Genomic DNA, 22,974 nt, shown 5'->3' on the forward strand with positions numbered 1-22,974 from the left:
ATGAACGTCAGTTTCAGTTTTTTCATTCATCAGCAGTTTCTGGGAGAGTCTGTACTATCATTTTTCTTTTTGGATTGTATACAAAATTATTCATCTTAAATATGTCACTTTCGTAAAATGAACTCAAATTATGAATATCGATTTGTTTAGCCTGAAAGAATAAATTTGCAAAATTTAAGGTGTACATACATATAGTCAGAAATAATAGTGTATGAATTTAAATAAAAAAAATTGAGAAACTTGAGATTACCCGATCCAGCATATCTTTTTCTGGAATTTCAATCGTACTAACACGTCCACCATGCAAAGCTTTCTGAAAAGCCAATGTATCCAGAGTAATCTGCCGAAGTATATAGTACAATAATTCACTGTGGTCCTTTTTAAATGACAGATATCTTTGAAACGTCTGTAATAAAATGTGATGCAGGTGTTTCATCAAATTTTTACTTAATTCTATACCAAATGGCTGTTCATTTAAATTATTACAACTATTGTTAATTTACCTGCCGCATACTCTTCATAACAGAATATTTCTGAGTTTCAACAAAACTATCAAGCATCATTCTTATTGCAAGATTTACATCTTCCTCTCGCACATGATCTCGCAAATGCAGTTTAGCACTGGCTTCTGCCATTCGAATTACACTTTCAATATGACGTACTGTTATGGGTAAACTCCCAGTAGCCTGTAACAAGAAAAAGGAAATAATCATTTCACGTAAATTTAAAGGTAATATTAGTTTTAATATATCAAGATATTTACCAGACTCTCTTGTCTAAGTTGACTATACATTTTTGCAATTTTATCTTGATCAATATTGGCCAATTTAGGATGTATATTTTGTCTTGCATATACGATATACTTCTTCAAGAGATCTTGTGGAATTGATATGTCTTGTATGTTAGAATTTAATTCAATGGGAACAGTTCGATTGGCGTTCGAAGGATGGTGCCTGATGTGTGAACTGACAACAAATTTGGCTAAATGCCGATCCTGCATGGGATCAACCTCATCTTTAACAATACACAAAATGTCAAAACGTGAAATGATTGGTTCTGACAAAGCCACCTAAAAATCATAAAATATATTATTTTTATAAAAGCAAAAACAGCTGAACGGAATAATTGAAATACTTTCTGATTATAATAATGCTCTAGAAATTTATAGAAAACATCAAACTGATTTTGTAAGGTAAAAAAATATTAGGTTCATACGTTTTCTGAAAATGTCATGCTAGCATCATATCGTCCTCCAATGGGATTTGATGCTGCAATAACAGAACATCTTGCATGTAAGGTCGTAACGATACCGGCTTTAGAAATAGAGATGCTTTGCTGCTCCATAGCCTCATGAATGGACGTCCGATCTTGATCGTTCATCTATGAAAACAGATACCTACACAATGTGCACTCTAGATTTGGGTATATATTATTAAAAGAAAAGAAACCTTCATTGAAACTTATTGATCAAGGAGTTAGATGTACCTTATCAAACTCATCGATTAAGCAAATTCCTTGATCTGCTAATACCAATGCACCTGCTTCCAACGTCCATTCTCTTGATGTCGGAGACCGTTTGACGTAAGCAGTTAGACCTACTGCTGAAGCACCCTGACCTGTCGTAAAGATTGCTCTCGGAGCTATTTTCTCGGTATATTTGAGAAACTGAGATTTCGCCGTCCCCGGATCTCCACATAGCAAAACATTTATATCACCCCTCACCTTATGTTTATCACCTTTCAGCAAACATAATAAATGTTTAATATATTATTCAAATTTGTGGGTATTTTAGAACGGATTGAATAAGAATCATACCAGGATTTTTAGGTTCTCCACCAAATATTACTAAGGCAAGTGCCATCTTGATGTATTCGTGACCATATATCGAAGGAGCTATACTAGCTGCTATCCGATCAGCAATGCGATGATCTTTACTTAAGGAAATTATGCTATTAATATCTTCCTCGGTCAAAGACTCAACAATTTCTTTAGAATCTTTGACAAATAGATGATTTGCTAGTAACACTGTTGAAAATACTGGAAAACCCTGAGATATTAAATAGTATACATTAATTTGTAGTTTCAATATAAATTAATTGCACCTATTTAATGTATTTTCTTATTAATTTCGTCCAATTTAATGTTTAACATACCTGTTCAGTATTCAGTGATCCATCATAGCTATTTGTGTAAATGGCTGTTACATCAATCTCATCGCCTGGTTTGCAGCGATCGCACAAATCAGACAGTAAAATGCAGTCTTTGGTGCGTGGTATTCGACCAGCTGGAACACGACCAGGAGACTCTTGAATGCTTATCTTTTGATAGTTCCGATATATAGTTTGTTCCATATTTATCTAAAAATTGTAAATGAATCAAGACATCACATCATTTTTACAGTAATTAATATTATGATGAACAAATTAATTAACATTTGACTTACCATAAATGGACCATTACTTTGACACTCCGGACAGGAGCCAGGTTTAACCTCCGTGCTTTGAGATTGAACAAATGGACCAAGAACATTACCGCATTTTGTGCAGTCGTATTTAACAATAGATAATTGAGGTAAAACACCAGTAGTTGCAGTTACCACCCCAAGAGTCCTTACTAACTGATTCAGATGCAACTTTCTGTCAATTTAAAAAAAAAAAGAAAAAAGTGTTCTCAATGTCAATTACATGAAATACAAATAAATTATTAAACACTGCCAAAATAAGAAAAAAATAGTTGCCAGAAATTTGATTACCTAAATGTGCGCAGCTCCTCTATAAGAGGTAATTCTGATATCCTAACGTGAATTTCAGATGTCACTCTTTCATAGCTTGGGAAAATCGTTAAAACCACTTCTTTTGCAACTTCATCAAATATTTCCAACATTTGAAATGGAGCTTCAGGTAAGAAATATGCTAGTACATGTTCTTTGCTTGCGAGAATTGGAAATTCAACAACAAAGCTAGACTGTATTTAATTTAACAGAAAAATGTATTAATTTTACAATTATAAAGTTACTTTCAATTTTATGTACAAAGTGATAATTACCTGATTGCTTTCACACATGTGCCTAATACGTTCTTTATATATATACTGCCCAGTGGAATTCATATGCTGCCTTAGAAAGCTCTTAAAACGATTAGCGATCTCTGTACGAGGTCCTAACATCATAACCCACTCTTTAACCGAATGACCTTTAGTATCTTCCAAATTTTCTATCGATTCAATTAACTGCAAATAAAAGTTCTGGTTTTGCTGTATACATAATTAGTAAATTATGAATACTTATTAAACATATATAGAAAAATTACAGACCTCCATATCATCTAATTCACCTTCTGCAGCTTTTTCAGCCAAACGTCGCTTACGTGTAGGCACTTCATCGTCATCACTTTCATCTATAATTATTTAATTAGAAAATGAATGCTACTAGCTTTACGGAATACTATCAACTCTCCTAAAAAGTATAGATAGTTTCATATAAGGGACTTACCATATAAAAGCTCTCTATCATCTCTAATAATTCCTGCAGCACGATCTCGCTTATGCATCTCTGCTTCAGCAGCTAGCCTATCTCCTTGGGATAACTCCGAGTAATCTTCATCATCAACCAGATTGGGATCATATCGATCCAATGCCGACATAGGACGGTAGTCTCTTTTTAAAAAGGGCATTTTATTATATTACATTTACTTAATATGTATAAGCATTCGCCTATATTAAGCATATTTACGCTTCCATATTGTCTCCAAATAACTCTTCTCCATCTTCTTCTTCTTCCTCTTCATTTTGAACATTATTATCACCAAGTAATTCACTTTCATCTTCAAATGGCTCATCTATGTCTGGAGCAGGAGATGTCATAGTATCTCCATACCTATCCGATCGTACGGGAGAACTTACTTGGCTCTGAAAAACATTAAAATAATTTCACAACGTCAATTGTAATGCCGCCAACAAGTTTAGACTTGTGACAATAATGCATAGTTGTGCAATATTTATCTGTAAAAAGTCTTATGGAATTGAAATAATATTTACACTCTATTTTTAAATTAATTAAAAATTACCATAATGCCGGTTATAAACAGTCACTTCAAAGCCTTGCAATATTATATGATGAAGTTTCGTTAATATAACTATATAAACTAATATATCATTGGACTTTTTTCCGAGTACCAAAAATAAACACTCAGGAATACGTAAACGTGCCTTTCGGAGATTTTACCGGCAACACCGTTACAAATGGTTAAAAATGTTAAAGCAGGGAAATGAGAGCAGATGAGAGTAGCCACCTTTGACTATAAAGTCAGAGACGAGTTGGGAGATTGCTCACGGGTGGGGTCGCAAGATCAGTCCTGTGCTGTCCCCCGGTGGAGAACGTGGACAGCTAACGCACTTGCCACCTGATACCCTCCAAATAGCGACCAATTCAGGGATTCCCCTCATCACAGCTCCCAACTCATCTCAGAAATGAGAGTGCCGGAGAATGCCGCAGAATACCGAAGAGTGCCGGAGAGTTGCTAGAGATTGCCGGAAAGTTACCGCAGAGTACCAAAAAGTTTCGGAGAGTGCCGGAGAGTCCCGGAGAGTGTCAGAGAGTTGTCGCAGAGGGCCGGAGAGTGTCGGAGAGTGCCGGAGAGTTGCACTCTCGCTGCACGAGAGTTCCGTACACGACACTGACGCGTGCCCCAAAGCTCCGCATCACGTCGACTTCGAGGCATCAATGGACTTAATAGTAGTAGATAAGTAGATAAAGTCAAAAGGAGCGTCACGAGTGTTCTTCCCTTACCATCAAAAGCGAGCAGTATCGGTAAGCGTAGGTAAGTCACCACCGTCAACTGCCGCATGGTATTACCATCACAAGTACGTGAGCCGCCAACGGCGACTGGTAGATGGTACCGCCATCGCGAGTGCGCGAGCTCCTATCAGAAAATCGTTGCGCCGCCCTTGGGGGCAAAAAACGATGAAAGCTAACATACGAAACCAGAGGGCAGCACAGGATGCGATCACACGATCTTGCCCGTGAGCAATCTCCCAACTCGTCTCTGCTCATCTCTGTGATAACAAACATCGTTTACCATCTTTTAACGTCTCTTACCATCTCCAGCAAGATTCATGACGATAGACTACAATAGACTACTAATGATGACTTGAAAAAAAATAGATCCTGTTGTGATCCACCTAAACCTGGAATGGGGCACAAAAGAACAGGCAAACCGGAACATTAAAGAAAATCCAGGAAGTCTGAGATTAAATAGCGAATAAGTTACTAAAAGTCAAGAATATTAATGGTAGATCGATCTCGTTAAATTTAATTTGAAATCCGGGAGCTGGGTTTGGCCGCGACCGCTGGCCCGACCCAGCTCCCGGATTGAGCCAGGCCAGTGAATTTTTTTCGCACCTCAATCACTCCAGCTGAACCCAGAAGGTTTTTCCCTTCAACTTGGTCATTAGTCAAAAATGAGAAAATCATTTACTTTTAAGAATAAAATAAGTTGTAGTAACATTTTATTATTAATTGAATTACACTTGAATTATATATAATTTAACATGTTTTACTTACATGTTACAATTAAACAAATGCTGAGACTAATAACAATGTGTATTATTTTTTAAATAAAAATCTAACTTAAATTAACATTATTCCTCTTGAATTAATAAATTATTTTTTAATATTTTTAAACATTCAATTTCATTCATTGCAACTGCTATCTTTGACTGGACATTTGCCATCTGCACGGAAAGGGAAAGCGAAGTCTGAAATCTCTTTTGTGCAACCTTTAAATTTTGTGGAACCAAAACACCAAACCATTTAATTGGATCTTGAAAAAGTTCTTTAGAGTTTTCTTGATCTTTCAAAGTAATATCAAAATGTGGTATTATGTTATTTCCATTTTTCGTTATCGTTGTTTCTAAATCAAATAAGGATGTCATTTGTCGGTCTTCAGCAGGGACCTGCAAAATTCCAAAACTTTCTTTTCCCCGAATGTACCGAGTTTTTGCCAGCTCGATATGTCCATCACGTAAAAGCTGTTCCATTTGTATACAAGTTGATATCTTTTCCTCCATCAATTCCAAATTTTGAATAGTCAATCCATCAATTCTGGTACAAACATCCTCTAGGTTTTCCGGCATAATTTAATCACTAGAAAATAAGTAATATATAACTGTATTATTCTATTTACAGACACAACCAAACCCATAAACAAAAGCTCCACTCAATATAAGAGATTCTTTAGAACCACATGTGTTGCCACAATGTTTTAGGTTAGGCTCACCTTTGTCGTTGTATATCAGCGTTTACTTTAAAATAATTTGTAATTTATAAATTCAACCTTCAAATGATGTAACTCCCAAGTTTTGCTTATTTTTCATTCTTCAATACAGGTTACAAATAAGTCCCTGTAACGTCAATATCTTGACTAGTCCACTTTCACCATGCATTTGTCCTTTTTGTGTCAAGATTTCCTTATGAGGTTAAGTCGGTGCAAAATTTAATTAATATAAAATTAACATTAATACGATACTTTATATTTCTTTTATATTATTACCATCTAAAGTGTTATTTACACTTCTTTATCTTAGTTCTAATGAAATCAATTACTTTCCATCATTTGCTTGTCGCTTATAAAGTGTACAATGTATCGTATACCCCTGGTATTACACGATAATTTTATTTGTTAAATATAAAAATTCACATCTGAATTTTAAAGTCAATATCCATATGTACAATGTAAAATTTTTATTTAAAGCATCATGCTTTGTGATAATGACATCACTGCAGAATTATTATGCAATTATTCACTGATTTTTTTTCTTGTATAGTACTATATATTTCCCATAGTTGTTCTGTGGGAAGTGGGTATAATATATTTTAGCAATCAGCTTATAGTCATTTAAAAATGGTATTATTTTAGAGACCAAGTCATCAAACATTATTATATAGGTAGGTAAAGTTGCATCTTTATCATCAATGTAATTGCGATTGAGCCAATCCATTGGTTCCTCAAAAAATATACTCGTTTCATCTGTGTAATTTTGCAAAGAGTTCAAATTTGGTTCACATGTTAAGAATTTTATCGATACGTTTACATGCAAGTGACTATAAAGAGGCGTTGCATGGCATGGCATCAGATATAGAATTTTTGTTTCTGTAACATTGACGTTTCCTAATTCATTTCTTAGTATCTTCATTAAATCCAACGATCCCCTTTGGTGAATGAAACAGAAATAAAGGCCAGGCAACAGATTACTTATTAAGAGTACCAGAATGATAATCTTTCTTTTATATTCTGAGATTTTGTAATTCACATGAGTCGTGCCACGTGCAATCAGGTGAATGAATAGTGGCAACAATGGTAGGAGAAAGCGGAATTCTTTGTGAGACTGAGTAGAATAAATGCCAATTGTCCAACAAGTTATTAACAGCATCATTACATCTTTATGCATAGTGATGCCATATTTAATGATCTGCCAAATTGCTATCAATAACGTAAAACTGTGCAGACCGAGTATAACTGGTATACCACACATAATATACCAAAGCATGTGTTGTCTTCCATAAAAGTCAGCAACTTTGTGTAATACATTTGCACGAAAAAATTCCCATGGGGTTATCACAAATTCTTTGTAACATAGCGTATCGATCGATATCGATATTAACAGTATCATGCTACCGATTGCAATGTACCGCATAAACGTATTCATTTTACTACGAGAATTTGCACATAAATGATACAAGCATAAAGGGATCCATATAACAGCTGCAGTAGGTCTCGCAAAGCACAGGAAACCAACGATCCATACAAATTTAAGACTTTGAGAATCGCTACTTCTCCAAGGAAAAATTGAGAGAGCTATAATGGTTAATGCTGTCTCCACACTGTTTATCAATGTTCGAGTTGCACAGTAATACCAATACCAATTAATGCACAAATTAAACAGTGCCCACTTGTTGCGGGTCCAAATATAGAACCGATAATCGGCATATGCACTAAGGATTGCCTGAAATAACCTCGGTGCTGTTATCAAAACGGTAGCATGGTCAATGCAAAGAAAAGCTAGAATTTTATATAAAATTGCTATCAGAAACGGATATATGTAACTCCGTATTTTGGTGTCCCACTCCCACGTTATGTATCCGTATCCAAATGCCATGCGATGAGCTATCTCCAGCGATTGCCAGTATTCATCAGGCACGTGTGCAGTTTGAACCACAAATACGGAAAGTAACCTCCAGACAACCAATAAACAAAAGGTCCGTCCAATTCTACTCGTGAAGGCCATAGTGTAGATAATACTTCGTGGTGTCCCCGATTTTAGTGTCTCAACCGTTACATTAACCATTTATTGTTCTTTGTCATTTCGAAGAATCTTTGTGTAGCAAGTACCGATAAACAAATTTTCATAGAACTCGAGTTTTACCTCGCTTTGCGCACGCATTCCACAAATACTTCGTATCGTATAGAGCACGATATTGCGATTGGTCGATGCTCCAGAAACAACGGCCATGTTGGACCATTTTGCTTTCCGATTGGCCCTTATGTTTCCGATCTATACTATCCGATATTTCCTCGACACCACGTAAAGTCGATAGCATCGTTTACAAACGGTGGTCGATATCTGTAGACTCGTCGTTCTTTTCGAAGCGAGAAATTGAAGTTCGATATCTGTAAAATAATTCGTCAAATGTCGTTTTGAAATATCGGAGTGTTCGCGGTAAATTTGTTATAGTGCCGGGAAAGTACGGGTTTAATTTCAAGGAGCAAACATGCGTCTTTTCTTAAGAAGTTGTGACTCAAATTATGCAATGAAAGCCCTCCATTTTGGGAAGATATGGAGTTTGTGAAACGCTGTAAATAGAGTAAATGTATATTTTACCCGGCTTCGTAAGAAAACGGAGTTTCATATCAGTTATGTACACCGGTGCCTAATTATGGAAGGTAAGCAACTAACGGCGTCCAACAGTGCCAAGTCTTGTACGGATGACAGCAGGAGTGAAATGCAAATGGTACTTGCAAAAATGATGGAAGAGAAACACACGTATACTTATAAGAAACTGGTTGTACCAATGTCTATGCGGAGTATTTATTGGAAGTTTTTCGGATTTCCAGCCACCGACGACGGTGACATTCTCACTAAAGTGAAAATCGTTTGCATCCTATGCAAAACTCAAATTGCATACAATCGTAATACGAGTAACCTGCGAATGCACTTACAAAACAAACATGCACAAGAACTGCTCGAGCTAGAATCGTCAAATCCACCACGGAGGCAAGTCCTTTCTCAAGAGACTAAGGAACGTAGAGCGCAGAAGCGCATGTTGAAAGCAGGTTTAACCACTGCTCAACACATTTATACGACTAATGTCGATGGCACCGTTCAAATAGATGGAGACATTCAGTTCGTTACGGATCCAAATATTAATTTGTCTAATATTGAGGATGATATCGGTATTGGACAACCATTACGTGTTATGATAAAGGGAGGATCGAATGTAGGTGGTAACAGTCAGAATGTTGCATTTCTTATGCCCGAAGAAAGTACTGTACATCAAAGCAGTGTCGACGGAAAGACTGTATCGGATGCCATTGCAGAGTTTATTATAATGGATCTTCAATTGCCAGAAATAGTGGAAGGACGAGGATTTCAAAGACTGGTTGCCACCTTAAGATCTCCTTGTGAAATTCCAAGCAAAAATAAATTAGAGGAAGAAATCATACCAAAGGTTTACGATACATTTCGAGAATCGGTCACAGCAAATTTGTCTTGCATAAACAGTGAAGTTGGTTTAGCTATGGAAGAATGGAAATCTAACTCTGATGAGAGTTTCGTAACGGTGTCGGTATATTATCAAAATATTGGGGAAGCGCTGTTGGACTGTAAAGTGCTCGGTACAATGCATGTGCCTATGGACTGGACTGAATCGCAATGGGGAAATTCTATCAATTCTCTGTTGCTCGATTGGGACCTCAGAATTGAACGAATCACAGCAATTGTCATTGGAACCTCGAGACCAGAATTAATTGCAGCACTAAATGCCAAAGGGTTACCGTTGGTACCTTGTTTGCTTCATACATTGCAAGTATGTGCACAAGCATGCTTTGAGAATCTTGAGGTTGCACACATTTTAAATAAATGTAGGGCAGCAATTGGTGCAATTGTAAGTCATCCAGCGGCTTCTGCAGCCCTATCGATGCAAGAACAAATTTTAGAGGTATTAATTACCTACAACTTGTTATCCGTTATAAAATCGCATAAAATTTAGTTCTCCTTCACTTTTGTTATATTTCAGTTAGAAGAAAATGCTATGGTTATGGATTATCCAACAGTTTGGACATCGACCTACCATATGCTGGAACAAATGGTTGTGCGACGTAACATAATTACTTCCATCTTAGAGAGTATGGAAGGCATTGATCAAGACACCGTTGATCTTTCTAACGAGCAATGGAAGGTTATAGAAGATCTAGTTAGTGTTCTGGAGCCATTCAAAGTTACTATTATGACACTGAGTGAGGAGAAAATGCCATTAGTATCGTTATTAAAACCGTTACTATGGCAACTAGTTTCTTCTCATCTCAAGATTAAGGACACGGATTCTGAAATGGCTCGATCTTTCAAGGAATCCTTATCTGATATGCTCTGGGAACGATATGCTGACGGGAATGTTACGCTTCTTCTGCAAATTGCTACCACGTTAGATCCCAGGTAACTTTTCCCAAATATAACCTGTGAATAATGTATGATAAACAATTGTAAATGCATTTTACCATGACACCACTGTAATTATAAGAAGTTCAGAGGTGTAATTTTAATTTTTATTTTCAGATTTAAACAACTACCTTACGCTACGGATGAAGATAAAAGTATGGTTGCAGCACCGATAAAAGAAATGTTAACAAAATTAATAGCTGACGAGGGAAATGACCAAGTAGATGTCAAAATGGAGGAGGAACCTGTTACAAAGAAGAACCGATTGTCAGGTACCTAGATTTTCTTAACAATGATACGACTATACGATTTTGAATTCATATGGTAAACGTTATATCTATGTGGCTATGTGTTCTATAGGAATGGAACTTTTGCTTGGTGGGCTATGCTCAACAAAGACTGGAATGTCAGCAGAAGAGAAAGCAGATTTAGAATTGGTGCAATACCATTCGGAGGCGACAGCTCCTTTAGATTACTGTCCTTTGCAATGGTGGGCTCGAACATCGGCAAAATGCCCGAATCTTGGTAGGCTAGCACGCAGATATAACTGTGTTCCTGCTTGCTGTGCACCACCCAGTCGGATTCCTGCAGAAGCTCAAATTCTTTACGACACAAGACGTGCCGCATTGCCACCTCATCTGATCGACAAATTGTTATTTCTTCATGGCAATCATACGGTATGAACATATAAATGAAGGCGGCATAACTGCCTGTTTAAAGAAAGATAAACTTGCAGCCAAAAGATGCGATATTTCTACATGAAAGATGCAGCTTTCCTTGGCACGACCGTGTTTTAATAACGTATCAAACTTTGTGCCGGAATCATTCTTTCATCGTGCACTAAGGAAGGATATTTAAATCAAGAATCAGATGTGCGTCGAACTCCTCGATTCATATGTATATATACACATTTATACATACACTTCATCTATTGGAGAGCGATGAAGCAAAAGCTCCTATGAGGGTGCTTTTGTACAGTGATAACTTTGCAAAAAGTGTTAAAGAGGAAGAAGGGCCATTGTGATACATTGTTGAACATATATTTTACTTGCGAATCGAATAATTATGTACCAATGGAAAGCAGAGAGTTTACAGCAGTTTGGAAGAACTTTACGGATTGCGTTATCTCAAATAATTTCCTTAATTATAATGTCATGAATGTACATAGTTTCCAAAATTGTTTATAATATACTGACAGATATTATAACTAAAAGCTTAGGGTTATTATGTACAATAGACACGATGTACAGCATTGTCAGTAACCACCTCTTTGAAGTGACAAAGTATCTTCGTTCCTCAAAATGGAAATCATATGTCCACCAAACGATGCAAAGCAAGAATATGTATTGTGATAACTGTACAAAAATCGTAAATAACGGTGAAAACTAACATTGAATGGGTCAAAACAATAATATCAAATGATGTGAATTATTTTATTCTCATTGTCATTTATGTCCTGGCCATTTGACATTATTATTAATGGATTGTATATTGCATAATTATATAAGATATTGGTTTGCGTGATGGCGTTTGCTGTATATACGTAACATATGTTGAAATTTGTAAATACAAACTGGATCTTTGAGCTTGTTTATTTAAAAAATACTTACGATATTCTCATTTGCATTATAAATTAATAATTCAATGTAGTTTATCACACTCGCTTAAGAAATACGTTATATTGAAACATAAAATTGTATGTTAATTAGATACATGCAAAGAGAAACTTCAAAACCAGTGAATATTATGTGATCACGTGTAAATTTGAAGATATGAAATACAGTACTTTTTACTGATGTAATATTTACCCTTATTTGAAACAATGTATAAATTTTCAGTATGGAACATTAAGAACTATACTTATGGAAGATTCAAAGGCTTCTCCAACCATGTAGATCCTTCAAAAAATCTAGGATCTGCAATTCGTAAGGATGCCCTCTTGTAAAAGTAGTAGTAAGACACAGCAACTGTCACCCATACATTGATACAAAGTATTTTATTTATCAGTTTAATAAAATTATGTAATTAAATGCTATCCATAATTGATTACTTTTTACCTGTTTTATGTAATGAGAAAAGACCATGGAATTCTTTAGTCCAATACTGATTTAATGGATGTTGCCAGTGAATCGTCATATCCCACACATGTAGCATGATACTTAAAATTATATAAATTACACATAACATCAATGTAATACGAAATCTGATATACAGCAATTGTATCAATCCAACCTAAAGTAAAAAAATCATTGATACAAAAAACTTCCAGAAATTTTATACTCACATAATCATTATTTCAAAGAATCTATTAAACGTAATTTTATGAGTGTAATATAAAATGTAGTTACCTGAAAAATATACGTAGAGAAAAAGTTGACCAAAAGTAACGTAAGAGCAACAATTAAGCAGAAATCTTGAATTCTGTATAAATGTAAATTTGATGTATAAGCATAAGCATTAATTTCGAGAATATTTTGTGTATACTTACACATAAAGGACGAGCAAATCCACTGGATGTGATCTAGCAAAACTAGCAAAGGAATTTACGGAAATATCAAAAAATAGCAAAATATGCTGCAATAATATGACACCAGAATACTGCTTTAATGTTAAAATGCTCATTTAAACATGTGTTGAAAGATTTCCAGTGTGTTAAAGATGTTTAAGACTGTTGGTTCGCGTCATGACAAATATGTCTCACTCATTTCCATGGCAACAAGCTTAATTGAATAAGAATACAGAAGAGTTCTATAATAAGATATGAAACACGAAATTGAGGTTTCAGGCGCATGTCCATCTATACTTGCCAAGTGGCGCCATTATTTCTTATCCAAAATGTAAACTGTAGGAGTCAGCTTTACGACAGGTTTTTGGATATGAAGTACAAAAAACTGAAATGGATCATGATTTAATATGATTATCAACATATCTGGCAATTTATATGTGATCTAGTTTATGTCTCATTTCTATACACGCGGAATCAACGCGGAGCGCGGAACGCAGAATGGCCCTGAGATGGCTTAACCAATCAGCGTAATGCCTTAACCCCACGCGCCTATCGCGTTCCGTATTTCGCGTTGATTCCGTATGCTTTCCGCGTGTATGGAAATAAGGCATTACGGTGCTAGGAGTCATTGCAGTTTATTTCAATTCGTCGCGTGAGTTATTTATGTATGTATGTACGACTAGTTTTCATGACCAAACATTAACGTCAAAAATCTCTCATGGATGCACGAAGACGAGATCGAGAGCAAATTGGACTTTTCGGTGTGGATAGAGTATGGGGAAAATCACCAGCGCGCATTGAAGAGTACGCACGTTTATTTTTTACAAAATTAAAAATACCTTATGCCATTTCTGTTTCATTTATCAAGATGATTTATTTAGTTGACATTAACCAGTTTTCATTTTATTAGCACGAGCGATGAAGATGAGGTAATTAATAAGCGCAAGGATGACTCGATACTTACAGATCGGAAGAGAAAGAAGGAAAAGAAAAAGGTAACATTTATTGATAGATTATAGTCTTTAGGTCAGTTTAAGATATATTAATTTTGTACATTGCTTATAGAAAAGCAAAAAATTAAAAAAAGAAAAGAAAGCCAGGAAAGAAAAAAAACGGAAGAAGAAGAAAAAGAAATACTCTGACAGTAGTTCCGACGATTCAGATGAAGAAAAGCTAGAATGGGTAGAGAAGGATGTCTCTAAAGTAACAAAACGAGGAAGGGGATCTAATTCTGATGAAAGCGGAGACGAAGGACTCGTAGGTCCGATACAGAAACAACACGTAACATTATCTGCTAAGGATTTTGGAAAGGCATTACTACCGGGTGAAGGTGCCGCAATGGCTGCATATGTAGCAGAAGGAAAACGTATTCCACGGAGAGGTGAAATTGGACTCACATCTGATGAAATTGCTTCCTATGAATCTGTAGGATATGTAATGAGTGGAAGCAGACATCGTCGTATGGAAGCTGTACGTATTCGTAAAGAAAACCAAATTTATTCTGCCGATGAAAAGAGAGCATTAGCCATGTTTAGCAAAGAGGAGAGGCAAAAACGAGAAAATCTGATCTTAGGACAGTTTCGAGAAATGGTTAACCAAAAATTAGCTCAAGAACAAAAAAAATAAATATATGTGAATATTAGGGATTGATAAGGAATAATTTTATGGAGTTTGTTAACTTACACTGTACAGATCATTTGTACTTATTTAAGTATAATATTTAATTAATTTGATACTGTTGTCATCATTAACTGCAATATACATATACTTACTATAAATCTAATACAAAAATCAGACAATCGTTTTTCTTGTTTATTGTTTCTGCCTGCTCTCCCATTCTAGCCAGCCACCAGTGTAATTATAAGCACTGTAAAAAAATTTTATATACAATTGTATGTAAATTTTCGCAAAATTCATAATTTTCCATACTTATATCCCATTTGTTTAAGTTCTTCTTGCACCGTAGCACTCCTTCTTCCCATTTTACAGCTTAAAATAATTTTTGTCTGTTTCGAAGGTTTTGGTTTTAAAAACTTATTCTTAAATTCTTCATCCGAAAGTGAGGTGATCAAATTTGCTACATTTCCCACTGAACAAAAAAAAAATTAAAGGTTTTTAAATCACTAATTACATGAATTATAAATAATTTTACAGAATGTACATCAATTCTGCTTACTTGGTATGTGAACACTTCCTGGTAGTTTACCAGTCTCATTGATTTCAACTTGTTCTCTAACGTCTATTAATAAAACACTATCGTCTTTTTGTGCTTTTAAAAGTTCCTCATAAGAAATGTCAAATGTTTTACAATCTCCTTCTCCATGAACGATTTTTGTACACGCTTTCGGATTTGCTGAGTTTGAAAACAGGGAATTTACTGTATTGGAAAGACAATTTATTTTATAAAATGCATCTCCTACAAAATTGTATTTATAAGAATTATGCAAACCCATACTTTGGCACAATTTAAAAGTACGTTTCGATACAGAATTTGAAACATTGCAATCTATTTTTATTAATTTATATTTACTTAAAATAAATACCAAGATTAGTACTGTTCCTTTGACCCATTTGAAGCTTGGAAAAATGATGGACACTATTTACAGAGTGAAAGGATTTCCGTAACCATAATTGAGCATTTCTACTGGAATCGGTAACTGACAATCGTATCAATGAAATTAATCGCAGATTAATCATTGTAGAATACTGTGAAAGTTCTTGATTATTAAACTGTATATGCAATTCACACCATGAATTCTGCTATTATGCAACCGAAGACAGAGATGAATTGAGAGATTGCTCACGGGCAGGGTCGCGCGATCACATCGTGTGCTGCCCTCTGGTTTCGTACGTTAGCTTTCACCGTTTTTTGCCCCCAAGGGCGGCGTAACGATTGGTCGACAATTGGTCGATCCCGATCACGGTCCTTTATTGGGCCGGTGACGTCGTCCAATCACGGAGTCGGGTCGCGGCCGGGGATTGCGGCCCGGCCGCCGGATCGCCAGTTGCTCCTGAAAATTTGCCGCGATAAGACGTCGTCAAAAATTAAGAAAATAGCGAGGGGCGCGAGGGACGTATTGCATACCACGAGAGACATTTATATCGACATGGTGCTATAATTCTCAATCGACGGCATCCAGAGATCGTAACGAGGTGCAAGGGACATTTCTTTCAGCAATAAAATTAATTAGACCGCGCTTGGGAATCGAATAAATGTGCAATACGCCCGGACTGCGCATCCTCGGATTGCAGGTCGTCGTTTTGCTAGCTTTTGAATCTGCTCGCGGAGTAATTTTTTTTTTCAACTTCGAGAAATTAGGGGATTGGATGTTATTTGGGAAATTAGGGGAAAAGGATGTTTGTGAATTTTTTTGCGATGCGAACTGCGTCCACAGTAGCTTGATGGGGAAGGTTGTTGTGTTTAAATTGATCTTCCGAGCTAGTGGATGAGATTTTTTTCGAAGGAGACACAGGGTTTGGAGTTTTTGTGAGGAGTTCATCACTTTTTCAGCCGGTTCTCGGGCTGCTCAGAGTTGTAACAGGTGGCAAATGCATTAGCCGTCTGCATTCTCCACCGAGGGCAGCACAGAACGAATCACGCGTTCCTACCTGTCAGAAATCTCCCAACTAATCTCTGGCAATGGTTGAGTGTATGTTTATTTTTCTAGACATAATGATGTGATATGTTTAAGTAATAATATTATTTATTTTCTCTTGAGAAATTATACGGTTCTCTTATTTTAACTCATCATGACAAATATGATTGACTTAGTATTTTCGAATGCTGCTGGTTCTGCGTTCGTTTGGAATGCTGAAGGTAAGGGATTACTCGATGCAGAATTAGACTAAAAATATGATATAGTGGGACTAATTATTTTTAATAATAAAAGTGTTATATTTCAGACTGGTTTATACTCAGAAAAGAGCATAGAATAATAGGAGAACTAGTAGGGTGTAATCCTAAGTTGCCGAGACAAGAAATTCTTTTAGGTCTACCTTTGCTATTACTTCCAGAAGAGGTAACCGTCTTACTTGAACAGAAAGTAGCACGACTAGTACATTATCCTTGCTTACAACAAATACCAAGTGAATCATTGAAAAAAGCTTTTGAGGATTATAGGCAGGAGTTGTTTGTGGAACAGGAGAAATGTTTAAGAGAACAGAGAAAGCAACAGGTGACTTTGATGCTGGATAGAATTGTTGCAGGTAAAAGACGAAAATTATTAGGTATAGGAAGCTGCAAGAAAAAGATGAAAAAGCCATTAACGCCAGAAATGGAAATTGAATCAAAGAAAATAGAAATTAATTATGAAGAAGTGGTTAGTGAGGAAATGGATAAGCTCCCAAAACTGGAGAAAAAAGATGCTCTTGTGCAAACTCATACCGGTGAGATTATTAACTATATATAAGGTGGGATAAAAGATATAGTAAATGGTGTATTAATGAAGGATTTAAAAAGTTATGTATAAGTTATATTCTGAAGTACCATATTTTTTTTTAATTTAGCTTATCCATGGTTAATGGAAGATGACATAAAACTAGCGGATTGGAAATATCCTTTGACTACTAAAGAAATTTTACGTTATAAAGTTTTTAAAGATTTATGGGAACAGGGGTTCTATGTAACTGGTGGTGAAAAATTTGGTGGTGACTTTCTTGTATATTCAGGTATAAAAATATTCTATAGATTACTATGATTTTATGGTCCACAGTTGAATTTTTCAATAACATTTGATTTTTATAGGAGATCCGATAATGTTCCATTCTCAGTTTATAATACAATGCAGAGATAGAGATGATGAAATAGCCGTATCTGAGCTCATCGGTGAGTGTCGTATTGGATGTCATGTAAGAAAAACTGAAGTATATGCTTCATTTGCCAGTGATAAAGAGACTATTATGTATCAATCGATTCAATGGAGTGAATCCAGTGCATTTCAGAGATAATGACTTAATTTCTATGATTTATGTTAATAATAATAGCAATAATAAAAAGTAAAATAGTTAATATTTATCTATTTATATTTTTATATGTAGCTTGTTTTATTTTTCTATATTGCTTCAACAAGCTTGAAGCAACAATGCTGACGCTCAGGAATTACATGAAAATGTTTCTTATAAATTATTTTTCCATTGTGACCAGCATAATTCCGTTGAACCCAATCATGATCCCAATTTAGATCGACCTTTTCACATGTAACATACACTTTACCGGGTTGTAATGCGCATAATGTTCCATTTATGCCAAATGATACCTAGTGGAAAAATAACAGATAATAACTAAAGCAATAACTCGCTACAATTTTTTCGTTATGGTAAAAATTACGTTATAACCAGGATGAAATCTTGTGGTTCGTTGGGTAGCTAAAATTTTGCCCTCCGGTACGCGAACTCCATCTGGGACCTTATATCCTCTATGCTTAGGTCTTCCATGTTTTGGTGGATTCCTCGTATTCGTGGCAGATTTCTTCGATGCAAATCTAATACTTGCTGTGATATTTAATAATCAGCCATTAGAAAGACTGGGTAAATTATTACATGTAAAGCTCATTTAGGAAAACGTAATAAGATTTTGATTTTAATATACAATTTTGTGTAGAAGGTATGTTGGAAGAATACATACCTACATTACTACTGACACCGGTTAATAGCAAATTTTTTGAATATTTCAATGGGTTAAACAGTAGAGAACCCAATGACATTTTTAATTAATTTCGCGATTAACTTAATTTCGATACGAATGTAGTCAGCCACAGTCAGCCAAAACACTACTCGAATGAAATCGAAGTATCACAGAAAAGCTTGTTGATATGGTGTAATGATGTTTCAGTACCCATTGAAAGAGGACCTAGAAATAGTTTCTGTATAGTGGCGCTGCTCTCCAGAGGACAGAGACTCAGTTTGTAAATTTGAAAAGTAAGGAGACTAAGACTAGGCCAGTTTTCAAACATTTCTTAATTCCGGTAAATTAATTAATAACCTGTAAAAATCGTTCCCATCGTTTCGGAAAATTGCATATATTCTGGACAGAGGATACAACGGAGCAGGCATTTATGTTACTTAATAAATATCGCTTAATATTCGTCTTCCTCTTCAGTGTTTACTGCATCTTCTTGAACCTCGCGGTAATCTAGTTCGAGGGCAGCAAGATCTTCTCTGGCTTCTGAAAATTCTCCTTCCTCCATGCCTTCGCCAACGAACCTAAGATCATTTATTAAATATTAAGTTACATAAGAAATCGTGTATAATCAAAGATAAGTATTCAGCCTGCATAAAGTGGTATTATAGGAAAAAAAAAATACAGTTACTGTCTGGTCATACCAATGTACAAATGCTCTCTTGGCGTACATCAGATCGAATTTGTGATCTATTCTAGCCCAGGCCTCAACAATGGCTGTAGTGTTACATAAGCAACAAACGGCTCTTTCCACTTTAGCTAGGTCGCCTCCAGGAACTACTGTCGGTGGTTGATAATTAATTCCCACCTGTAAAAAAATCACAAGGGATCACCTTCCGTCTTTGTTTCAGAAATTCTCGTTTACCTTGAATCCAGTCGGACACCACTCAACGAACTGGACATGCTTTTGTCTCTTAATCATCGAAATGGCAGCGTTTACATCTTTCGGCACGACGTCTCCTCTGTAAAGCATACAAACCGCCATGTATTTTCCTTTTCGGGGATCACAATTAACCATCTGATGATTAGGCTCAAAACACGAGCTGGTAATTTCCGCTACGGCTATCCGTTCGTGTCCAGCTTTCTCCGCAGATAATACAGGTGCATACGTTGCCTAAAAATGTATATTTCCTTAGTTAAACAACGGAATCGGTTTCAAATTATTATCTGTACAAAAATTACCAGTGGAAAGTGAATTCTTGGGTAGGGAACCAAGTTTGTCTGAAATTCCGTGAGGTCCACGTTCAGAGCTCCATCGAATCTTAGACTGGCTGTGATAGATGAAACTATTTGACCGATTAGGCGATTCAAATTAGTATAAGTAGGCCGATCGATGTTTAAGTTTCTCCTGCATAGCTTGTAGATTGCCTGGTGATTTACAAGAAAATATTGGAAAATCTGGAAATTCAAAATTTTTGTTTGGAATTATGGTGATCAAATTCTACGAACCTCGTTGTCAACTATGAATGCAACTTCGCAATGTTCCAATGTTGGATGTGTATAAAGAATTGCATTGTAGGGCTCGACCACTGCGGTTGATACCTGGATTTGTGATTTTTTTATTCAGTAAAATTGAACGAAATGCTCGGCCGCATTTTGTGCAAATATTGCGTGCGAAATAAATGCCTTTAATTTTTGTCAGAAGTACCTGAGGTGCTGGATAGATGCTGAAAGTCAACTTGCTCCGTTTAGGATATTCGACAGACAGTCTTTCCATGAGTAAACTAGAGAATCCCGACCCCGTACCTCCCCCAAAGGAATGGAAGATCAGAAAACCCTGAAGACCTTTACATTGTTCGGCAAGTTTCCGAACTCTATCCAGAGTCAGATCAACGATTTCCTTGCCTAAAATGAGCCTTGTTTATTTGCGACTCTATATTTTTTTATTAAACATTTTGATTAACTAGATTAATTCACACCTATGGTATAATGCCCCCTTGCATAATTATTAGCTGCATCTTCTTTCCCAGTTATCAATTGTTCTGGGTGAAATAATTGCTTGTAGGTTCCAGTGCGAACTTCGTCTATGGATCGTTAAGATGTAGTTTAATTAAGATTGTTCGATAAGTATAAGAAGAATAAAAGCGCTCTTTTCCGTTTCGTCTTACCTACTACCGTGGGTTCTAAATCGACAAAGACAGCTCTAGGCACGTGTTTTCCTGATCCAGTCTCAGAGAAAAATGTGTTGAAGGAATCATCTCCATACCCCACTGTGGTATCACTGGGCATCTGACCATCGGGATGGATCCCATGTTCTAGACAATATAATTCCCAGCAAGCATTTCCCATTTGCACGCCCGCTTGGCCAATGTGTATTGATATACACTCCCGCTATGACAAATAAAAATCATGTACAGTAAAATTTTCAAAAGAAATGTTTTATTTGGAATTCCACCTTATATAGAGATACTTTATCCTTATGTTAGTATAATCCAACGGATTCATGGAAAATTGATTAAAATTCCTAAATTACTTTCGAAGGTACCTATTTAGCCATTTGACAATTGGAATGGAATGACTTATCCATTTTCCAATTAGTAATACGAACGTTTAGACAAATAATTCATTTGGAACAAATTTCCTCGGCAGTTGGTTACTACCTGGAGAAATAAGTCAGCTTGGATGAAATGGCATAGTTGTGTGTTAGATGGAGGGGCACTTATGTACCCTTGACCTAGCGCAATGCTGAATAATTTACGAAATTGGTTTAAGGATTAATTATAACTGCATATGTTTAGAATAACGGATAGGTTGTTATATAGGGGATCGCAGCTACGCGTCGAGGTTTATGTGGGACAGGAAAAATCGATTTCTGAGGTTGTCACCCGGTAACCATAGCAGTTCGATCGAGCGTCCTACTGACTACCGCAAGATTTATATAGTTCATCTGCCGAAGATTATAATATAATCATATTATGATATTATCAATCAAATTTATGCCAAGCAAGACTTCGCTAGTGAGATAAAGAAAATGACGATATAAAATTATTTAAGCTGGAGATGAATTTCTGCGCTACTCGGTAGGTTTTTTCCTTAAATTGAAATACTTCCGTAAGTCTCATTGCGTGAGCAATCGTCAGGTAATGACCATAAGGGCAGTAACGTAAGAGCGATGCGAAGCATTGCACCTGGAAACGGTTTAAAAGAGTCACGCAACAACCTTCGGATAATGTTACCTCGGGTCACATCGCAAGGTGGATAATTATTCTCACGGGGAACATGAGATCGACCATTATCTCTTCCGATCATCCGGTTGCCAAATTACCCGACACTTGCGTACTGAACGACACGTATTGATAATTAATAGCTAGCAACTCAGGGCGAAAGTCAAAGGAAGTTCTTGACATACAAATGTGTCGATAGCAGACTTAATAATTCATTCGAGATCAGCTGGAAAGTCCGCGCTCGACAAGTTGTAGACTAGTTGTGGACAAACGTTAAGTTCACGAAGAAGTTTAATAAATTTGCAATTGGAAGTAAACTTACCATCTTTGTTACACTTGTAGCGGGACAACGATGGGGCAGGTAGGGTCGCGATTGACTGACCGTCTGGCTTGCTGTACACCTCGATCACTGGGATTCGCCATATTAATAGAGGTTCGGTATCCGATTGTATCCTATCCGCCCCACCGTTTTACTACCTGTGTACCTGTGTACTATGCACAAACTATAGAACTATAATATCTCTATATTCCATTACGAGACTTCCTGCAGTACACAAATATGAATGCTGCATAGAGCACTCGGTGACGACGCTTTTTACCCGATACGCCGCGATCGACCGACTACGTACATCGGTCGATCTTCCTGTTCTCTTTACTTTTCCAGCAAAAAAATAACGGCAGGGAAAGGAAATATGACCGTACTAAATTATTAAGAAATTTTAGTTATTTACACAAAACGCTAATGTATGGAGTACCGAATAATAAATGCTGTATTATATTATTCCCAGTTGTATGTAGACTCTATTGTAGCATACGTTTTACATACGTTATTTTACAGCTATTATCTATCGATGCCAGTGCGTTCTACGCGTGGATAATGTCGCTAGTAATTCGATATTGGGTGGATAGTGATATCT

At 36.2% G+C, this 22,974-nt stretch overlaps 10 protein-coding genes across 15 annotated transcripts; 3 read left to right on the forward strand and 7 right to left on the reverse strand.

Moving 5' to 3' along the window:
* LOC105697752 (DNA replication licensing factor Mcm2) lies at window positions 1-4,279 on the reverse strand. The gene is made up of 15 exons (XM_012421374.2): window positions 4,065-4,279; window positions 3,731-3,906; window positions 3,491-3,654; window positions 3,313-3,395; window positions 3,046-3,228; window positions 2,753-2,964; window positions 2,444-2,636; window positions 2,154-2,357; window positions 1,816-2,047; window positions 1,486-1,736; window positions 1,216-1,380; window positions 764-1,069; window positions 504-686; window positions 251-406; window positions 1-151 (listed from the first exon to the last, which is right to left on the reverse strand). Exons 1-15 carry the CDS (start codon window positions 4,065-4,067, stop codon window positions 23-25), a joined length of 2,640 nt encoding a protein of 879 aa, XP_012276797.1. The 5' UTR covers window positions 4,068-4,279; the 3' UTR covers window positions 1-22.
* Window positions 4,280-5,488: 1,209 nt separating this feature from the next.
* Window positions 5,489-6,740, reverse strand: LOC105697707 (coiled-coil domain-containing protein 115). Its single transcript, XM_012421296.2, has 2 exons — window positions 6,276-6,740; window positions 5,489-6,142 (listed from the first exon to the last, which is right to left on the reverse strand). Exon 2 carries the CDS (start codon window positions 6,130-6,132, stop codon window positions 5,638-5,640), a length of 495 nt encoding a protein of 164 aa, XP_012276719.1. The 5' UTR covers window positions 6,133-6,142; window positions 6,276-6,740; the 3' UTR covers window positions 5,489-5,637.
* Window positions 6,741-6,762: 22 nt separating this feature from the next.
* LOC105697706 (GPI mannosyltransferase 3) lies at window positions 6,763-8,438 on the reverse strand. Its single transcript, XM_012421295.2, has one exon. The coding sequence runs from the start codon at window positions 8,341-8,343 to the stop codon at window positions 6,799-6,801; it is 1,545 nt and encodes a 514-aa protein (XP_012276718.1). The 5' UTR covers window positions 8,344-8,438; the 3' UTR covers window positions 6,763-6,798.
* A 130-nt stretch (window positions 8,439-8,568) lies between these two features.
* LOC105697705 (zinc finger BED domain-containing protein 1) lies at window positions 8,569-12,189 on the forward strand. 2 transcript variants are annotated; one of them, XM_012421294.2, is made up of 5 exons: window positions 8,569-8,939; window positions 9,111-10,213; window positions 10,292-10,707; window positions 10,828-10,982; window positions 11,071-12,189. In XM_012421294.2, exons 1-5 carry the CDS (start codon window positions 8,933-8,935, stop codon window positions 11,391-11,393), a joined length of 2,004 nt encoding a protein of 667 aa, XP_012276717.1. In that variant the 5' UTR covers window positions 8,569-8,932; the 3' UTR covers window positions 11,394-12,189. The 2 variants fall into 2 exon arrangements, with proteins under 2 accessions (XP_012276717.1, XP_012276716.1); XM_012421293.2 differs by having other exon boundaries at window positions 8,933-10,213.
* Window positions 12,190-12,370: 181 nt separating this feature from the next.
* Window positions 12,371-13,482, reverse strand: LOC105697708 (transmembrane protein 138). Its single transcript, XM_012421297.1, has 4 exons — window positions 13,199-13,482; window positions 13,059-13,131; window positions 12,768-12,942; window positions 12,371-12,677 (listed from the first exon to the last, which is right to left on the reverse strand). The coding sequence occupies exons 1-4, from the start codon at window positions 13,330-13,332 to the stop codon at window positions 12,571-12,573; spliced, it is 489 nt and encodes a 162-aa protein (XP_012276720.1). The 5' UTR covers window positions 13,333-13,482; the 3' UTR covers window positions 12,371-12,570.
* Window positions 13,483-13,844: 362 nt separating this feature from the next.
* On the forward strand, window positions 13,845-15,010 carry LOC105697527 (NKAP family protein CG6066). Its single transcript, XM_012420892.2, has 3 exons — window positions 13,845-14,020; window positions 14,127-14,211; window positions 14,282-15,010. Exons 1-3 carry the CDS (start codon window positions 13,935-13,937, stop codon window positions 14,840-14,842), a joined length of 732 nt encoding a protein of 243 aa, XP_012276315.1. The 5' UTR covers window positions 13,845-13,934; the 3' UTR covers window positions 14,843-15,010.
* Window positions 14,913-15,981, reverse strand: LOC105697528 (thiosulfate sulfurtransferase/rhodanese-like domain-containing protein 3). Of its 3 annotated transcripts, none has more exons than XM_012420896.2 (4): window positions 15,760-15,981; window positions 15,393-15,569; window positions 15,146-15,305; window positions 14,913-15,083 (listed from the first exon to the last, which is right to left on the reverse strand). In XM_012420896.2, the coding sequence occupies exons 1-4, from the start codon at window positions 15,911-15,913 to the stop codon at window positions 15,029-15,031; spliced, it is 546 nt and encodes a 181-aa protein (XP_012276319.1). In that variant the 5' UTR covers window positions 15,914-15,981; the 3' UTR covers window positions 14,913-15,028. The 3 variants fall into 3 exon arrangements, with proteins under 3 accessions (XP_012276319.1, XP_012276318.1, XP_012276316.1); XM_012420895.2 differs by having other exon boundaries at window positions 15,393-15,593; XM_012420893.2 differs by having other exon boundaries at window positions 15,393-15,632.
* Window positions 15,982-16,859: 878 nt separating this feature from the next.
* Window positions 16,860-18,235, forward strand: LOC105697559 (tRNA-splicing endonuclease subunit Sen34). Its single transcript, XM_012420940.1, has 4 exons — window positions 16,860-17,033; window positions 17,120-17,602; window positions 17,723-17,884; window positions 17,961-18,235. The coding sequence occupies exons 1-4, from the start codon at window positions 16,967-16,969 to the stop codon at window positions 18,161-18,163; spliced, it is 915 nt and encodes a 304-aa protein (XP_012276363.1). The 5' UTR covers window positions 16,860-16,966; the 3' UTR covers window positions 18,164-18,235.
* Window positions 18,221-18,997, reverse strand: LOC105697561 (39S ribosomal protein L27, mitochondrial). The gene is made up of 3 exons (XM_012420942.2): window positions 18,840-18,997; window positions 18,543-18,706; window positions 18,221-18,471 (listed from the first exon to the last, which is right to left on the reverse strand). Exons 1-3 carry the CDS (start codon window positions 18,916-18,918, stop codon window positions 18,268-18,270), a joined length of 447 nt encoding a protein of 148 aa, XP_012276365.1. The 5' UTR covers window positions 18,919-18,997; the 3' UTR covers window positions 18,221-18,267.
* Window positions 18,998-19,217: 220 nt separating this feature from the next.
* On the reverse strand, window positions 19,218-22,904 carry LOC105697558 (tubulin alpha-2/alpha-4 chain). Of its 3 annotated transcripts, none has more exons than XM_012420938.2 (9): window positions 22,884-22,904; window positions 21,002-21,224; window positions 20,813-20,917; window positions 20,542-20,738; window positions 20,343-20,435; window positions 20,076-20,261; window positions 19,759-20,007; window positions 19,538-19,701; window positions 19,218-19,417 (listed from the first exon to the last, which is right to left on the reverse strand). In XM_012420938.2, the coding sequence occupies exons 2-9, from the start codon at window positions 21,180-21,182 to the stop codon at window positions 19,291-19,293; spliced, it is 1,302 nt and encodes a 433-aa protein (XP_012276361.1). In that variant the 5' UTR covers window positions 21,183-21,224; window positions 22,884-22,904; the 3' UTR covers window positions 19,218-19,290. The 3 variants fall into 3 exon arrangements, with proteins under 3 accessions (XP_012276361.1, XP_012276362.1, XP_012276360.1); XM_012420939.2 differs by lacking the exon at window positions 22,884-22,904 and adding an exon at window positions 22,789-22,858; XM_012420937.2 differs by lacking the exon at window positions 22,884-22,904 and adding an exon at window positions 22,380-22,573.
* Window positions 22,905-22,974: the final 70 nt, after the last annotated feature.

This window comes from Orussus abietinus, unplaced genomic scaffold (assembly GCF_000612105.2).
Source record: "Orussus abietinus isolate OABI.00-Male unplaced genomic scaffold, Oabi_2.0 scaffold39, whole genome shotgun sequence".
Lineage (NCBI taxonomy): Eukaryota > Metazoa > Arthropoda > Insecta > Hymenoptera > Orussidae > Orussus > Orussus abietinus.

What these genes read in the sequence shown, in the direction of transcription:
- LOC105697559 (XM_012420940.1), top strand. Translation starts at nt 16,967, where the DNA reads ATGACAAATATGATTGACTTAGTATTTTCGAATGCTGCTGGTTCTGCG. An exon ending in TCTTGTGCAAACTCATACCG is followed by an intron (nt 17,603 to 17,722) that starts GTGAGATTATTA and finishes TTTTTAATTTAG; the next exon opens with CTTATCCATGGTTAATGGAA. An exon ending in TGACTTTCTTGTATATTCAG is followed by an intron (nt 17,885 to 17,960) that starts GTATAAAAATAT and finishes TGATTTTTATAG; the next exon opens with GAGATCCGATAATGTTCCAT.
- LOC105697706 (XM_012421295.2), bottom strand. Translation starts at nt 8,343, where the DNA reads ATGGTTAATGTAACGGTTGAGACACTAAAATCGGGGACACCACGAAGT.
- LOC105697707 (XM_012421296.2), bottom strand. Translation starts at nt 6,132, where the DNA reads ATGCCGGAAAACCTAGAGGATGTTTGTACCAGAATTGATGGATTGACT.
- LOC105697705 (XM_012421293.2), top strand. Translation starts at nt 8,933, where the DNA reads ATGGAAGGTAAGCAACTAACGGCGTCCAACAGTGCCAAGTCTTGTACG. An exon ending in GCTACCACGTTAGATCCCAG is followed by an intron (nt 10,708 to 10,827) that starts GTAACTTTTCCC and finishes TTTTATTTTCAG; the next exon opens with ATTTAAACAACTACCTTACG. An exon ending in AAAGAAGAACCGATTGTCAG is followed by an intron (nt 10,983 to 11,070) that starts GTACCTAGATTT and finishes TGTGTTCTATAG; the next exon opens with GAATGGAACTTTTGCTTGGT.
- LOC105697527 (XM_012420892.2), top strand. Translation starts at nt 13,935, where the DNA reads ATGGATGCACGAAGACGAGATCGAGAGCAAATTGGACTTTTCGGTGTG. An exon ending in TCACCAGCGCGCATTGAAGA is followed by an intron (nt 14,021 to 14,126) that starts GTACGCACGTTT and finishes TCATTTTATTAG; the next exon opens with CACGAGCGATGAAGATGAGG. An exon ending in GAAAGAAGGAAAAGAAAAAG is followed by an intron (nt 14,212 to 14,281) that starts GTAACATTTATT and finishes CATTGCTTATAG; the next exon opens with AAAAGCAAAAAATTAAAAAA.
- LOC105697528 (XM_012420893.2), bottom strand. Translation starts at nt 15,913, where the DNA reads ATGATTAATCTGCGATTAATTTCATTGATACGATTGTCAGTTACCGAT. An exon ending in AAGGAACAGTACTAATCTTG is followed by an intron (nt 15,633 to 15,759) that starts GTATTTATTTTA and finishes ACAATTTTGTAG; the next exon opens with GAGATGCATTTTATAAAATA. An exon ending in AGGAAGTGTTCACATACCAA is followed by an intron (nt 15,306 to 15,392) that starts GTAAGCAGAATT and finishes TTTTTTGTTCAG; the next exon opens with TGGGAAATGTAGCAAATTTG.
- LOC105697558 (XM_012420937.2), bottom strand. An exon ending in GGTGTCCGACTGGATTCAAG is followed by an intron (nt 19,702 to 19,758) that starts GTAAACGAGAAT and finishes ATTTTTTTACAG; the next exon opens with GTGGGAATTAATTATCAACC. An exon ending in AAGAGAGCATTTGTACATTG is followed by an intron (nt 19,418 to 19,537) that starts GTATGACCAGAC and finishes AAATGATCTTAG; the next exon opens with GTTCGTTGGCGAAGGCATGG.
- LOC105697561 (XM_012420942.2), bottom strand. Translation starts at nt 18,918, where the DNA reads ATGTCATTGGGTTCTCTACTGTTTAACCCATTGAAATATTCAAAAAAT. An exon ending in CGGTGTCAGTAGTAATGTAG is followed by an intron (nt 18,707 to 18,839) that starts GTATGTATTCTT and finishes TAAATATCACAG; the next exon opens with CAAGTATTAGATTTGCATCG. An exon ending in GATTTCATCCTGGTTATAAC is followed by an intron (nt 18,472 to 18,542) that starts GTAATTTTTACC and finishes TTTTTCCACTAG; the next exon opens with GTATCATTTGGCATAAATGG.
- LOC105697708 (XM_012421297.1), bottom strand. Translation starts at nt 13,332, where the DNA reads ATGAGCATTTTAACATTAAAGCAGTATTCTGGTGTCATATTATTGCAG. An exon ending in GATTTGCTCGTCCTTTATGT is followed by an intron (nt 13,132 to 13,198) that starts GTAAGTATACAC and finishes ACATTTATACAG; the next exon opens with AATTCAAGATTTCTGCTTAA. An exon ending in TCTCTACGTATATTTTTCAG is followed by an intron (nt 12,943 to 13,058) that starts GTAACTACATTT and finishes TTTTTACTTTAG; the next exon opens with GTTGGATTGATACAATTGCT.
- LOC105697752 (XM_012421374.2), bottom strand. An exon ending in TGATAGAGAGCTTTTATATG is followed by an intron (nt 3,396 to 3,490) that starts GTAAGTCCCTTA and finishes AAATAATTATAG; the next exon opens with ATGAAAGTGATGACGATGAA. An exon ending in GTGAATTAGATGATATGGAG is followed by an intron (nt 3,229 to 3,312) that starts GTCTGTAATTTT and finishes TTTTATTTGCAG; the next exon opens with TTAATTGAATCGATAGAAAA.